The 16,314-nt window shown below is 55.4% G+C and overlaps 1 protein-coding gene across 1 annotated transcript in view; it reads right to left on the bottom strand.

Annotated features, from left to right (window-relative positions):
- The window catches only part of LOC144821913 (kazal-type serine protease inhibitor domain-containing protein 1-like), a 36,390-nt gene extending 21,843 nt beyond the window's left edge, over nt 1-14,547 (bottom strand). Inside the window, exon 1 of the mRNA XM_078679062.1 lies at nt 13,578-14,547. Within this exon, the coding sequence (XP_078535188.1) occupies nt 13,578-14,037 (460 nt within the window). The 5' untranslated portion in view covers nt 14,038-14,547. The remainder of the gene's footprint in view (nt 1-13,577) is intronic.
- Between the last annotated feature and the right edge of the window lie 1,767 nt (nt 14,548-16,314).

Below are 16,314 nucleotides of genomic sequence, written 5' to 3'. Positions count from 1 at the left end.
TCACCACCACAAGTGCCAGTAGTCCCCCCGGCTACACCATGTACCCCTGTGGTACCTCCGGCCACCGAGGCCACGGATGGGATTTTGAGTGAAATTTTGGGGGCCATAGCAGCGCTGGGATCTGCCCCGGTGGTGCCTGAAAAGGCGGCGGTGCCCACGCCTATAGAGGAGAGCCCCCCGCCCCGCCCCAATCCGGGGGTGAGGGGTCTGGGGGCGCTTTGGGGGAAATTCTGAATGCATTAAAAGCCCTCACTCGAGCACCAAGTACAGTGCCCCCTCCCCCGCCCGTAGCAGCGGTGCCGACCATAACAGCGGCAGTCGCGCCTTGGGCCCCAGGGAAAAGAGACGAAGGCCCCTTGGGTGAGATCAGAGAACAGTTAGCGTTGTTGGTTAAAGCGCAATCTTTGAGTGTCCCTGCTGCGCTTCCGGTGGTGGCGGCCTCTGCAAGCGCCCCCAGCTCTTCAGGAGGTAAGCCTGAGTGTAAGGGCCCGGAGTCCGGTGGGGGGGCGAAGGCTGGAGGAGGCCAGGGATATGTTTTATCTAAACCAGGCCGCCTGGCCACTCACGTGTCTCCCGAAATGCGGGAATAAATTTGGAAGGGTGAATTTGTGGATATATTTGCATTGATTAGGCCCAAAAGAATGGAGGTGGAGAGCAAAGACAAGGAGGGAAAGGACAGCTCCTTTAAGGATAAGAGACCTAGGGTTGAAGAATCTATCACAAATTGGCTCTTTGGTTTCCAGGTGTTTATGACAGTAGTCATTGAGAAAAAGCCGGAGTTGGCAGGGGCGCTGGTATACTATATGCATAGGATTTTGAAGGTGCACACGACGCATGGTGGGACTGCGTGGTTGGATTACGATAGGGATTTCAGGTGGGAGAAGGTGCAGGACCCCGACATGGGTTGGGACCAGGTGGAGGTCAACGTGTGGCTAGAAAGTGTGAATGCCAAGGCATGCGGGTCTCAGAACAATAGGCAGCCCTTTCGGACTTCCCTGGGAGGGCCTGGAGAGAAGCGAGGGACATGCTGGCAATTTAATAGGAAGGTGTGCACCTGGCCCGCTGACAAGTGCAAATTCAAGCATGCATGCTCCTTTTGCGGGCACCCCTCTCACCCCGAATTCAAATGCATTAAAAAATCCAAGGAGCGAGGAGGAGTGGGCAAAGAGGTTAAACCCTCTCAGCCATAAGCTGCCCACTCCTGTAGACATCGGGAAACTGGTTTTTTGGCTGAACCAGTATCCTGACCGGTCAGCAGCCAAATTATTGTACTCAGGGTTCTCGGAGGGGTTCCGCATTCCGGCACTGGGAGTCCCCCCGGTCAGGTTTTGCAATAATCTATTATCTGCAAGGGCGCTGCCTGCGGTGGTGGAGTTGAAAGTAGGGAAGGAGCTTGGTTTGGGGCGCGTGGCGGGCCCGTTCGGGGCCCCCCCGCTCCCTGGCTTCGTCTGCTCTCCACTGGGAGTGGTACCGAAGAAGGAGCCGGGTCAATTTAGAATGATTCACAACTTATCAGCTCCAAAAGGAGAGTCTGTGAATGATGCTATCGACCCGGCTCTGTGTTCGGTGACTTACTCGTCTTTCGACATAGCTTTGAATAGAGTGAGGTCACTAGGGCCTGGCGCCATCATGGCCAAGACGGACATAGAATCGGCTTTTCGCCTGTTGCCTGTACACCCCGAGGATTATCACTTGTTGGGATTCCAACTGAACCATCAGTTTTATTATGATAGGTGTATGCCCATGGGGTGCGCGGTCTCCTGCAGGTATTTTGAGACCTTGAGTTGCATGCTCCAATGGTTGTTTTCACATAGGACAGGGTGCATGGATGTGGTTCATTATTTGGATGACTTAATGGTCATGGGACCAGCCGCGTCAACAGCATGTAAACAGGCGTTGGACCAACTGGTGGCCTTGTTCAGAGAGTTTAAGATTCCTTTGGCCCCAGGCAAGACGGTGGGCCCTGCTACATGTATGACTTTCCTTGGAATTGAGATTGACACAGTGGTTGGGGAGTGCAGGTTACCGCTCGACAAGGTCCAGGCCTTTTCCCAGGCCATTGATGCGGCCTTAGCAGGCCCAAAGGTGACACTGCACCAGCTCCAGGTCTTGGTTGGTCAGCTGAACTTCGCCCTCAGGATCATCCCCATGGGTCGCCCCTTTTCTAGGTCTATTGCCAGGGCAATGGTGGGCCTCACCCACAAGCACCACAGAGTACGCCTCCGGGCGGAGGTGAGAGGGGACTTGATGGTGTGGCGGGACTTTTTGGCAAATTTCAATGGCACAGTTGTCTGGCCTTCCGCCCCGGTGTCAAATTCAGAGTTAGGACTATTCACGGATGCTGCTGGCAGCATCGGTTTTGGGGCTATCCTCGGGCCTAAATGGTGCGGGGCAGAGTGGCCGGAAGAATGGCACCTGAATGGTTTGACAAAAAATATAGCCTTTTTGGAGCTGTTTCCCATATTGGTAGCTGTGTCCGTGTGGGCAGAGCACTTCAGGAACAGATCAGTGATATTTTGGTCAGACAACATGTCTGTGGTTGAAGCCATTAACCGACAGGGGGCGACGTGTAAGAATGTGCTGAGATTGTTGAAACATCTGGTGTTAGCATGTCTGAAGTTGAATTTGATGTTCAAGGCTGCACACATACCGGGTGTTGACAATCATGCTGCTGATGCTTTGTCTCGTTCCAAGCTACAGGATTTCCGGAGGTTCCATCCAGGAGCAGAGGATCAGAGGACAGTGTTTCCACCATCACTGTGGAGGATTGGAGCCCCGCTTTAGCGGGGCTGGTAGGTGCCTCATTGAGTGACCGCACTCAGAAAGCATATCAACAGAGTTTTTTGCATTACAGGACATTGGTGCAAGAGGCGGGTTTCTCATGTTGGCACACTGATCAAGCTATGTTTCACTTCCTTCAGCAAATTAGTGATCAGGGCAGGTCACTTTCTTACGCCAGGACACACGTGACTTCCGTGGGATTTTTTGCCAGACTAGCAGGCTTGTATGATCCAGGGACGTCTTATGTAGTCAAAAGAGCCTTAACGGGGTGGGCCAGGAGGGAAGGCCCCAAGCGAGACAGTAGACGACCTTTAGATGTGGGGACCTTAAAAAATATGCTAGACGCCCTCCCTAGACTGTGCACCTCTACTTACGAGGGCACGTTATTTTCGGCAGTCTTCTCCTTAGCCTTTTATGGGGCGTTCCGCCTGGGGGAGATCGTAGGATCATCCCGCAGCGATCACCGTGGGGGGCTGCAGTTTGGGGATACCAGTCTTAGAGCAGGGACCTTGGAAATATTCCTGAGAAAGTCCAAGACCGATCAGCTAGGGAAAGGGGCTCTGATCCAGTTGTGCCCGGCGCCAGATGCGCCTGTTTGCCCGGTCGCCTGTATGCAGTCATACTTAGCCGTCCGCCCCGGGGGAATGAGTCAGGCCTTGTTCATTCACGAGGGGGGGAGTGTGTGTCGCAGTACCAATTCAAAGCTGTACTGCGGGTGGCCCTGGTAGATCTAGACCTGGGGGATTCTGGATATTCATCCCATTCATTCAGGATAGGCGCTGCCACATTGGCAGCAGGGGCAGGGTTGTCGTCCAAGGCGGTGAAGAAGGTGGGCCGTTGGTCGTCCGACTGCTTTAGGCGATACGTAAGGCCTGAATTACTGTGACGTCATATAATGCCATGCTCTTGCCTGACTTTTCTATTTCTTCTCCGATCACTAGTATGCCAGGGAAGGTGGTGTGGGTATTGGGACACTCGTTCGTCCGGCGAGCAGCGGTGCGACTGCGGCAGCGGCGAGTGCGGAAGCCACCTGGGCTGGAAGGGACGGAATTTTTGTGGCATGGTGTGGGAGGAATGCGGATCCGGCACCTGCGGCGACTCGTGGAAGACATCAAGGGGCGTGAGGGACATGAGTCTCCCGCATTGATCATCATCCACTTGGGCGGCAACGACATGGTAGACAGGGGCCGCCTTGCAGTCAAGGAAGCACTGCTCACGGAATTTGCCTGGCTGGGGCGGACCTTCCCCCAGGCCAGGATTGCATGGTCATGCATGATCCCACGACGATGGTGGGGCAATGGAATCCGGCCGTATCCAGTAAATGTGTCTGTGAGGCGTCTCAACGGGGAATTGGCAAAGATGTGCTCAGGAAAGGGCCGCTTGCTACATCTCCCGCACAGGATGATCTCGGGATCTGAAATGTTTCACCAGGATGGGGTGCATTTATCGGACAATGGTATGGACGCATGGATTAATGGCATTTGGTCATTTGTGATGAACTTGGCTGCAGAGGGGAAGGGCGACGGACCTGAGGGCCCTAGTCTCCCTTGTGGCGGAAAAGAGACATTTGAACACTGATAGACTGGAAAAATGGAGTGGGGTCCGCCTTGCGCACTCCCTAGGCCAGCACTGAGGGGAGAGAGGGTAAGCTCTCCGCAGGGGGATGGAGACCACCGACTGGGGAGGCGAGGGCGTCAGGTACGAGCCTCCTAGCAGCATGGTGGATGAGAGGTGGGGCCCTGGAAATGGCGGACAAGGACCCGAGGGCTGGGGCCCATCGCTCGGGGGCGCAGGTGGGTTGCACCTGGCGCGGGCATCTCTACCTGGGGGATGCGAACCTGAAGGCTCCTTGGTGCTGGGGGAATCAAGAAGTTATGAGCAAATGCAAGTTGAAACGTATAATAAAAGTTGATGAGGAAGAGCTGATAATAAAGGAGAAATGTTGCTCATAATTTGAGAAATGTATAATAATCTGCATGTCATGTAAATGAAGTATGATTAAACATGGCCTTTTATACACCCACCAGTTGCCAAGTGATTGTTTGGTGGGGAGGCGGGTGTGGAGCATGCTGGGGGATCCGGGGCCTATACGAAGGGCGAGGCTAGACGAGCCCGCCTTTAGGGCCCGGCCCCCCGGCCCACACCGCGCCGCCATTGGCCGAAGGTCCCAGGGCGCTGCCCTATAGGCAGCCAGCCCGGGGAGTACTTCCGGGTCAGGGAGGGATGACGCACGTCCGGTGGGGGCGTGGGGGCAGAGGCCATGACCTATTTAGGTCAGGGACTCGGACAACTCGGCCTCTTTCCCCGCCAACACCGGACCTGCTCACCCACTCCCAGTCCCTTTGTTAACCTACTTTAATCTCCCGCCCACCCGTCCCTTAAGGCAGTGATTTGGAAGTGTGGGTTGCGGAAAAGAGACATTTGAACAATGATAGACTGGAAAAATGGAGTGGAGTCCGCCTTGCGCACTCCCTAGGCCAGCACTGAGGGGAGACAGGGTAAGCTCTCCGCAGGGGGATGGAGACCACCGGCTGGGGAGGCGAGGGCGTCAGGTACGAGCCTCCTAAGCAGCATGGTGGATGAGAGGTGGGGCCCTGGAAATGGCAGACAAGGACCCGAGGGCTGGGGCCCATCGCTCGGGGGCGCAGGTGGGTTGCACCTGGCGCGGGCATCTCTACCTGGGGGATGCGAACCTGAAGGCTCCTTGGTGCTGGGGGAATCAAGAAGTTATGAGCAAATGCAAGTTGAAACGTATAATAAAAGTTGATGAGGAAGAGCTGATAATAAAGGAGAAATGTTGCTCATAATTTGAGAAATGTATAATAATCTGCATGTCATGTTTATGAAGTATGATTAAACATGGCCTTTTATACACCCACCAGTTGCCAAGTGATTGTTTGGTGGGGAGGCGGGTGTGGAGCATGCTGGGGGATCCGGGGCCTATAACCTGGAGGCAGGGGACAAATGTACTCCTGGAGTCAGGGCGGCACCTATTCACCTGGAGGCAGGGGACAAATGTACTCCTGGAATCAGAGTGGCACCTATTCACCTGGAGGCAGGGGATCAATGTACTCCTGGAGTCAGGGTGGCACCTATTCACCTGGAGGTAGGGGACACATGTACTCCTGGAGTCACCTATTCACCTGGGGGCAGGGATCAAATGTACTCCTGGATTCAGGGTGGCAAGGGACAAATGTACTCCTGGAGTCAGGGTGGCACCCATTCACCTGGAGGCAAGGGACAAATGTACTCCTGGAGTCAGGGTGGCACCAATCCACCTGGGGGCAGGGGACAAATGTACTCCTGGTGTCAGGGTGGCACCTATTAACCTGGAGGCAGGGGACAAATGTACTCCTGGAGTCAGGGTGGCACCAATCCACCTGGGGGCAGGGGACAAATGTACTCCTGGAGTCAGGGTGGCGCCTATTCACCTGGAGGTAGGGGACAAATGTACTCCTGGAGTCACCTATTCACCTGGAGGCAGGGGACAAATGTACTCCTGGAGTCACCTATTCACCTGGAGGCAGGGGGCAAATGTACTCTCCTGGAGTCAGAGTGGCACCTATTCACCTGGAGGTAGGGGACAAATGTACTCCTGGAGTCACCTATTCACCTGGAGGTAGGGGACACATGTACTCCTGGAGTCACCTATTCACCTGGAGGCAGGGGGCAAATGTACTCTCCTGGAGTCAGAGTGGCACCTATTCACCTGGAGGCAGGGGACAAATGTACTCCTGGAGTCACCTATTCACCTGGGGGCAGGGGACAAATGTACCCCTGGAGTCAGGGTGGCGCCTATTCACCTGGAGGTAGGGGACAAATGTACTCCTGGAGTCACCTATTCACCTGGAGGCAGGGGATCAATGTACTCCTGGAGTCAGGGTGGCACCTATTCACCTGGAGGTAGGGGACACATGTACTCCTGGAGTCACCTATTCACCTGGGGGCAGGGATCAAATGTACTCCTGGATTTAGGGTGGCACCCATTCACCTGGAGGCAAGGGACAAATGTACTCCTGGAGTCAGGGTGGCACCCATTCACCTGGAGGCAAGGGACAAATGTATTCCTGGAGTCAGGGTGGCACCAATCCACCTGGGGGCAGGGGACAAATGTACTCCTGGTGTCAGGGTGGCACCTATTAACCTGGAGGCAGGGGACAAATGTACTCCTGGAGTCAGGGTGGCACCAATCCACCTGGGGGCAGGGGACAAATGTACTCCTGGAGTCAGGGTGGCGCCGATTCACCTGGAGGTAGGGGACAAATGTACTCCTGGAGTCACCTATTCACCTGGGGGCAGGGGACAAATGTACTCCTGGAGTCAGGGTGGCGCCTATTCACCTGGAGGTAGGGGACAAATGTACTCCTGGAGTCACCTATTCACCTGGAGGCAGGGGACAAATGTACTCCTGGAGTCAGGGCGGCACCTATTCACCTGGAGGCAGGGGACAAATGTACTCCTGGAATCAGAGTGGCACCTATTCACCTGGAGGCAGGGGATCAATGTACTCCTGGAGTCAGGGTGGCACCTATTCACCTGGAGGTAGGGGACACATGTACTCCTGGAGTCACCTATTCACCTGGGGGCAGGGATCAAATGTACTCCTGGATTCAGGGTGGCACCCATTTACCTGGAGGCAAGGGACAAATGTACTCCTGGAGTCAGGGTGGCACCCATTCACCTGGAGGAAAGGGACAAATGTACTCCTGGAGTCAGGGTGGCACCAATCCACCTGGGGGCTGGGGACAAATGTACTCCTGGTGTCAGGGTGGCACCTATTAACCTGGAGGCAGGGGACAAATGTACTCCTGGAGTCAGGGTGGCACCAATCCACCTGGGGGCAGGGGACAAATGTACTCCTGGAGTCAGGGTGGCGCCTATTCGCCTGGAGGTAGGGGACAAATGTACTCCTGGAGTCACCTATTCACCTGGGGGCAGGGGACAAATGTACTCCTGGAGTCAGGGTGGCACCTATTCACCTGGAGGTAGGGGACAAATGTACTCCTGGAGTCACCTATTCACCTGGAGGCAGGGGGCAAATGTACTCTCCTGGAGTCAGAGTGGCACCTATTCACCTGGAGGCAGGGGACAAATGTACTCCTGGAGTCACCTATTCACCTGGGGGCAGGGGACAAATGTACTCCTGGAGTCAGGGTGGCGCCTATTCACCTGGAGGTAGGGGACAAATGTACTCCTGGAGTCACCTATTCACCTGGAGGCAGGGGATCAATGTACTCCTGGAGTCAGGGTGGCACCTATTCACCTGGAGGTAGGGGACACATGTACTCCTGGAGTCACCTATTCACCTGGGGGCAGGGATCAAATGTACTCCTGGATTCAGGGTGGCACCCATTCACCTGGAGGCAAGGGACAAATGTACTCCTGGAGTCAGGGTGGCACCCATTCACCTGGAGGCAAGGGACAAATGTACTCCTGGAGTCAGGGTGGCACCAATCCACCTGGGGGCAGGGGACAAATGTACTCCTGGTGTCAGGGTGGCACCTATTAACCTGGAGGCAGGGGACAAATGTACTCCTGGAGTCAGGGTGGCACCAATCCACCTGGGGGCAGGGGACAAATGTACTCCTGGAGTCAGGGTGGCGCCGATTCACCTGGAGGTAGGGGACAAATGTACTCCTGGAGTCACCTATTCACCTGGGGGCAGGGGACAAATGTACTCCTGGAGTCAGGGTGGCGCCTATTCACCTGGAGGTAGGGGACAAATGTACTCCTGGAGTCACCTATTCACCTGGAGGCAGTGGACAAATGTACTCTCCTGGAGTCAGAGTGGCACCTATTCACCTGGAGGCAGGGGACAAATGTACTCCTGGAGTCACCTATTCACCTGGGGGCAGGGGACAAATGTACTCCTGGAGTCAGGGTGGCGCCTGTTCACCTGGAGGTAGGGGACAAATGTACTCCTGGAGTCACCTATTCACCTGGAGGCAGGGGGCAAATGTACTCTCCTGGAGTCAGAGTGGCACCTATTCACCTGGAGGCAGGGGACAAATGTACTCCTGGAGTCACCTATTCACCTGGGGGCAGGGGACAAATGTACTCCTGGAGTCAGGGTGGCGCCTATTCACCTGGAGGTAGGGGACAAATGTACTCCTGGAGTCACCTATTCACCTGGAGGCAGGGGATCAATGTACTCCTGGAGTCAGGGTGGCACCTATTCACCTGGAGGGAGGGGACACATGTACTCCTGGAGTCACCTATTCACCTGGGGGCAGGGATCAAATGTACTCCTGGATTCAGGGTGGCACCCATTCACCTGGAGGCAAGGGACAAATGTACTCCTGGAGTCAGGGTGGCACCAATCCACCTGGGGGCAGGGGACAAATGTACTCCTGGTGTCAGGGTGGCACCTATTAACCTGGAGGCAGGGGACAAATGTACTCCTGGAGTCAGGGTGGCACCAATCCACCTGGGGGCAGGGGACAAATGTACTCCTGGAGTCAGGGTGGCGCCGATTCACCTGGAGGTAGGGGACAAATGTACTCCTGGAGTCACCTATTCACCTGGGGGCAGGGGACAAATGTACTCCTGGAGTCAGGGTGGCGCCTATTCACCTGGGGGCAGGGGACAAATGTACTCCTGGAGTCAGGGTGGCGCCTATTCACCTGGAGGTAGGGGACAAATGTACTCCTGGAGTCACCTATTCACCTGGAGGCAGGGGACAAATGTACTCCTGGGGTCAGGGTGGCACCTATTCACCTGGGCCAGGGAGCAGTGCCCCCCTCTGGAGGCAGGTGGGCCAATCTTCGCCTCTTTGTGGACAGATCTGTGCGAGGTTTGCCAGTGGCAACTAACACAGGAAGAGCTTTCCGGCGGCTATTTAAAATTATGCGGCGCTGGGAGCATCACATACCAGCAGGGCCGCTCATCCTTTCATCGTTTTGATAACATGAGTACCACTAACTTGGGTACCAGATCGAACCAGCATCGACGGGCCTGGGAACAATGGCGTTTGTGGCGATTGCTGCCTTAGGCCCAGTATCATACCCCCAGAGAAGGAATGATTCGGGTCAGAGGTCACGCATGGCGCCGCATCTCATCGTGCTATGGCCCGGCTCGGCCCTCTGCCGCCCCCTGCAGGGCTCGGAGCGCGCTGCAGGTCTCACAGCTCTGACACAACAAGCACTGCTGTGTGCCCTCCATGGATGGGGTGAAGTGCCCCAGAGGGGGCTAACGAGGCCGTGACCCCCGCGACGCCCCATGATTGGCTGGGAGTGGAGTGTGTTGAAGTGATTAATAGTACCCTCCCCGCTCAGGGCTGATTGCATCTGCAGGTGTCCTGCTGCGGCGTTTGGGTGACAATAAAACAACAGAGTAAAGTCAATTAAACAGACCCGCCCCCCTGACCTGTTTTTAATGGTTTGTTTATTTACATCTCAGGGGGACACCAGAGCGCGGCTGTGAGAACAGCTCACCAGAGAGGCCTCCATGGGGGGCGGGGGGGTATCTGGGGGCCCTGGGGCAGGGAGGGGCGAGGGGGCTGCAGGGTGTGAATGTAAAACGCCAGGGGTGATTCTCATGTACACAAGAATGAGGGGTGCGACCCCTCCCTCCCACCCCTGCGGCCCCCTCCCTTGACTCAAGGGGTGAGAGACGAGATGAACAGGTTAGAGGAGCACTGGAGGAGGGGGGGGGCATCAAAGCCATGTTTATCCCTGGGGAGGGGGGCAGAGACAAACAGTCATCAATTGAACCTACAGCTGGCGCGGTGGCGCCCAGAAAGTGAGGGGGAGCAAGAATAGGCGCGAATCCCACCAGCCCCTGAGTCCCTATCCGCTACGTTGTGACAGAAAAGTATATTTTAGTTTATAAAGCGCATAAAAAGCGCCGACGGGCCTCGGGGTGTATTAACCAGGCAGTACGAAGACTTAAGTTAACTTTGAAGTGATTTTAAAAGTAACTTTTTGAAGGTGTGTTTTAAAGTGCTGCTAGATTTATTGATGTCAGTCCTTTCGGCTGCACGCAAATTTAGGGGCACGGAGGCCACACCTTTAAATCCTGGCGGGCAGACTCATGCTTTCATCTTCACAGAGACAATGACACCTGCACTATCGAACTGAGTATTTATAGCACCTAAAACAACAGAGCGTGCACTATGCGCTATATGAAGTCACTGCTCTTGAGCGTCTTTTGCCCATAAAGCGCTTCATGGGCTTGTATGCGCTTTAATGTAATGAAAAGTGGAGCCCTCAGAGAGGGCTGATTTCAACCCCCCTCCGATCGCAACCTGTCTGTGCAAGTAAAACAAGGCTATCTTTGGACACTGTAGTAAGTTGCGATTCATTTCCGTGCAGGTAAAGTGCTGCAGGAGCCTTCCACCTCCGGGAGTCCCTGTGGTAAGTGTCTGTCAGTCATGACAGCCCCGTCCCCTGAGTGGGGCGGAGTGCGCCAAGGAGTCCTCTGCGCAGCGCACATGCCCTGGATCTGCCTGCAGGGGGTGGGGGCGAGTGAGGGGGGGACAAGGGTGGGCAGACTGAGGGGTCCATGAAAGAACCACAGACCGCGCAGAGATTCCTGTGATAGTGCGTATTTACAAGAATTGTGAACGGCGTCTCCCACCTTTTCAAGACAAGTACATCTATTCCCGCAATTTCACATCAACGAGTTACTTATATAGCGCTTGATATCGCGGCGCGTCGTTTTGGTATAATGTAAACCAGCCCCTCCCCTTTCCCCCGAGTCTGGGACCCCCCCCTCCCCATCTCTCACTCGCCCCCTATCGGCGATACTTAGTTGAACTTGATTCATTTATTTTGGTTGAAATTCTAGTCGACCAGTTACAAATGGTTCCGACTGGATCCAGCTGGGCACCGGGCAGTGTCCCAACATGTCCAAGGGCCCCTTTGGCGACACCGGGCAGGCCCTGGACATGTCCAAGGGCCCCTCTGGGACACCGGGCAGGCCCTGGACATGTCCAAGGGCCCCTCTGGGACATCGGGCAGGCCCTGGACATGTCCAAGGGCCCCTCTGGGACACCGGGCAGGCCCTGGACATGTCCAAGGGCCCCTCTGCGGGCACTGGGCAGGCCCGGGACATGTCCAAGGGCCCCTCTGGGACACCGGGCAGGCCCTGGACATGTCCAAGGGCCCCTCTGGGACACCGGGCAGGCCCTGGACATGTCTGAGGGCCCCTCAGGGGGCACCGGGCAGGCCCTGGACATGTCTAGAGCCTCTCAGGGTGCACCGACCAGGCCTGTCCATCAGTCAGCAAGAAAGGTCCTTCTGCTGCCGAATCCCTCTGACACCCTCATAAAGGGATCATGGAAACGGGCGTGAATGGAAGCGGAGGTGACGTCAGCTCGCACCTCTCTCTTGGACTGTTGTCCAAGAGATGATATGCGAAATAAAGTACAGAACAGAGAGACTTCAAATCGATGATATATCTATATATATATATACACACGCACACACACATACGCACACACACATACGCACACACACGCACACACACACACACACAGCGCACGCGCGTACATATGCTCATAGTGCGGGCCTTCCACCTCAAATCCCTGATGGTATTTCGAGGTACTCCCCAATGAATATAACAGATGTTCGAGTTGTTCGACAACAATAGCCCTGGTTGGAACAAAGTCGATATTATTTGTGATATAATAATGAGTACTCTCCGTGTGAAATAATTTAAATGATTCAATGCATTCACAGATAATATCTCCCAAAACCTACAGCTTTGGAAAATAACGATAAAATCAAGGTCATATCTATGAAATGACTCATTGAACAGCTGTCGAGACCAAACAATTATCCTGTAAAAATAACACAAGATACAAATGCCGCAGCATTGGGTCTGTATAGATGAGATTATTTCCTGACAGATGTAAATGTGATTTTGAAGGTGGCGGTGGCATTGAGGGGTCCCCCCTTTAAATAGACGCTCTGTGGACTCGACTCGAGGGCCCTGTGTAAGGAAGGCTGCGGCCGAAGCGCGCGGGCTCTGTCCGGCTGCGCGAGGCGCTCGGACTTGTAAATGTTAAAGATATTAAAGGGATTTGAAGAAAGCCTGAATTGTACCGCGTGCTGCTTGTGTGAGCTTAAAACATGGAGGGTTGTGGAGTGGTCCTGGTGGGCAGGCTGTCACAGGACACAGCACACACGCATATGTGCACAGAATGCGGGTCACCCACCTCAAACCCCTCTATTGCTTATTTCGCTAATTAACTATTGGACAAAGTTTCAGGAAAGAGAAAGGTGCGAGCTGACGTCATCGCCTCATTCATTCACACCAGGCTACATTTCTGTGATCATGTGTTTGTATTCTTAGTAATTGGCCTTTTTACGCACCCGAATTTGGCTGTTATGGATTTGTGGCACAGGATGCGCTATTTGCTCAGGATCAAACATTTTGGTGAAGGGCAGAAGCCGTGATTACAAGGCAGGCCTCTTGGTTCCAGGGGCACCACCTCAGCCACGGACAAGAGAATCCACAGACCCTGGCACCCCGCCAGGTGGTGTTGTGCAGTCAAGAGACGCACGCCCGAGACACCCTCCTCCTGTCCCTTGCGCCCCTCGACCGTGGGTTGTGACACAGCTCCTTGCTCTACATTCACAAACACGTCACCCAAACCTGCACAGACACTACATATTCGAGCACATGGTGCATCTGTTAGCGCATAAAATTGCATTTGACACAAATGATTACCCTGTATTTGCGCGTTTTGTAATAGGAAACGCGCGGTTTGCGCAGCACGTTGTAATTCCGATGCCCATTCCGCACACACTGGCATTACAACATACACATGGCACGCGCTCGGGGTCACTCACCTGCCTTGCAGGGGCCGCGGTGGGCCTGCGCCAGCCCCGGCTCCCCCTGGCTGTTGCGCGCCTCCCGCAGGTGGCAGCTGTTCCGGTAGGTCTTCCGGTCCGTGCCACACAGCACCTCCTTCTTGGCGCAGACGCAGCGGGACTCCGGGGACCTGGCACCGGGGCTGTGCGGCTCCGGTGCCCGGCACACCAGGCCCTCGCCGCACAGGCCGTAGACCCGGTCAGCCCTGGGGTTGGCATCGCAGAGCCAGCCTTCGGCCTTGGCGCACTCCCAGCAGCAGCCGCAGCGGTCCCGCACCCTGCCAGCCGGGCACGAGGGGGGCAGGGCCGGGCAGAGCGCCTCCTGGCACGCCGGGCACTCCTCTGGCATCAGGATCTGGTTCTGCCATCCCTGGAAGGGCCACTGCCGGGGGAAAGAGGCCGCAGAGCCAGCCAGGAGCAGGAGGGCGAGGCACAGCATGGCAGCCGTGGAGCCCCGCCGCAAAGGATCCGGGGGTCTCTGCTGGGCACGAAGACAACCAAACTGGCTCTGAGCTCTCCGCCAGGTGTGAAGGTGCAATGGAGCTGTGATGGTGTGGAAGGCCTCGCCTCAGTGTGCCAGGGCTGTGCAGGGGCCGCTGCCAACCAAATGCCCTCTCTGCCCGGGCCTGCGCCAAGACGGGGTCAGAATGGGGCAACACGAGTCAACGTTGGGGGCAAGCGCGCGCAACTGGGCACTTGGACGGGGCACTAGGCTGAGTGCCCTGCAGCTGGGCACAAAGATGGGACAGGTCCCTTCAAGGGGTACGGGGGGGGGGCCTGCAGCTGGGCGCACGGAGGGGCCCCTGCAACTTGAGTTATCGAGGGGCCACAGGGGGGCGATGAACGGGTCACAAGGCTGAGGGGACCCTGCGGCTGGAGTCGTAGAGGGGCCACAGGAGGCCGTGGAGCGGGTCACAAGGCTGAGGGGACCCCCACAGCAGCAGGAGCGCAGATCTTGGATCAGAGGGGAGCAAAGCCCTACCTCAAGTAAAGGGGGAGCGCGCGCAGATATACCCGAGGCCTCCCGGGGGAAGGGGCTCGGGGAGGGGAGGGGGAGGAGCTGCGGCCCCCACCTCCACCCCAACAAAGACAAACATGACTTTCAAATTAAACTCTTGTAGCCAACCTGAGTGGCGAGGAAGCCGCGAGCTGTGGCTGGTGAACCCCCGGGGGGCGGGCGGCGTCTGAGTCACCCTCTTCTGGGTATTGAAGATTTTTTTTAAAAAAGACATCTACTGGGAGGTGTAAACCACACGGGGCACCTTTGTCCTGTCCCTGGGGGGCCCCGGGCTCCGTGGCACCGGGTTCACAAGATAGACTGGTCCGGCCAGCGCGGCCTGCCCAGAGGGGACCCGGGAGAAGGCGCAAGGGCATCGCCTGTCCAGACAGGGGCAGCGCGGAGGCAGCGCGCACAAGGGACGCAGGAGGGTGGGGGCACGTGGGGGGGGGGAGCACAGAGTGAGGTTGGGGGGCACAGCGTACTGGAGAAACAATAGAGTACAAGGAGGGGGTAATGAACTGGAGCAACAGTACAAGACGGGAGGGGGGTCTGGAGGAACAATGCAGGAAGGGGGGGTACTGGGAACATAGCACAGGACGGGAGGGGGGTCTGGGGGACAGTAGAGGGCGGGCAGTGTTACTGGTGGAATAGTGCAAAGTGAGGATGGGGTACTTGAAGAACAGGACAGGAGGTGAGGATGACACACTGGAGGAGGGAAACAACCTTTACAACGCAACTTTTACAACGCAACATCCATTACAACAACATTTTTACAACGCAACATCCATTACAACGCATGCAATTACAACGTAACCATTACAACGCATGACACTACAACGCACACCACTACAACGCATGTCATTACAACTCAGTCATTACAACGCATACCCTTACAGCGCATAACATTACGTTGCACCCCCTGGAGTTAGAATAGTAATTTTTTCCCCTACACTATCCAACACTTACCCTACTGTTGCACCCCCTGGAGTTAGAATAGTAATTTTTACCCCTGCACTATCCAACACTTACCAAACATGCAATGTAATGTTATGCGTTGTAATGGTATGTGCTGTAAAGGTATTATGTGTTGTAATAGAATGCGTTGTAATGGATGTTGCGTTGTAAAAAATGCGTTGTTAAGGTATGCGTTGTAAAAGTGTGCGTTGTAACGTCATACATCCCTGGAGGAACACCCCAGGGTAAGGATGGGGTGCACTGGCTGCTGGAGGAGCAGTACAGGATAGGAACGAGGTACTGGAGCAGTACTAGCGGTGGAATAGTACCTGGTGAGGATGGGATACCGGAGGAACACTCCAGGGTAAAAGTTGGGTGCACTGGGTACTGGAGGCACAGTAGAGAGTGAGTGTGGGAGAGTGGGATCTGCTTCTTATAGTTACCCCCACTTTTTTGCTGATGTTTCACTGTTTTCGACGTTAGTCTGGCTGGTATCCTGCTATTCAGGACCCCAGCCTAGCTGTTTTCTCCTCTAAATTGATTGCATGTACTTTAGGTACACTACAGATTGGATCCTGGGGTACCCTTATAAGTCCCTAGTATATGGTAAACTATGTACCTAGGACATAGGTACCCCAGAGGCTTCTATTGTGCCACCCCTGAGAGACCACGCAAACTGACACAACAGGTCTGCTACTGCAACCTGTGTAAGGTGGTGCATGCACCCCTTACTTAGATATAGGTTCACTATATCTACCTTAT

The sequence above is a fragment of the Lissotriton helveticus genome, chromosome 2_2 (genome assembly GCF_964261635.1).
Source record: "Lissotriton helveticus chromosome 2_2, aLisHel1.1, whole genome shotgun sequence".
In the NCBI taxonomy this organism is placed as follows: domain Eukaryota; kingdom Metazoa; phylum Chordata; class Amphibia; order Caudata; family Salamandridae; genus Lissotriton; species Lissotriton helveticus.
Note: the sequence above shows the minus strand (reverse complement) of the source record. Positions and strands in the feature narration are given on the sequence as shown.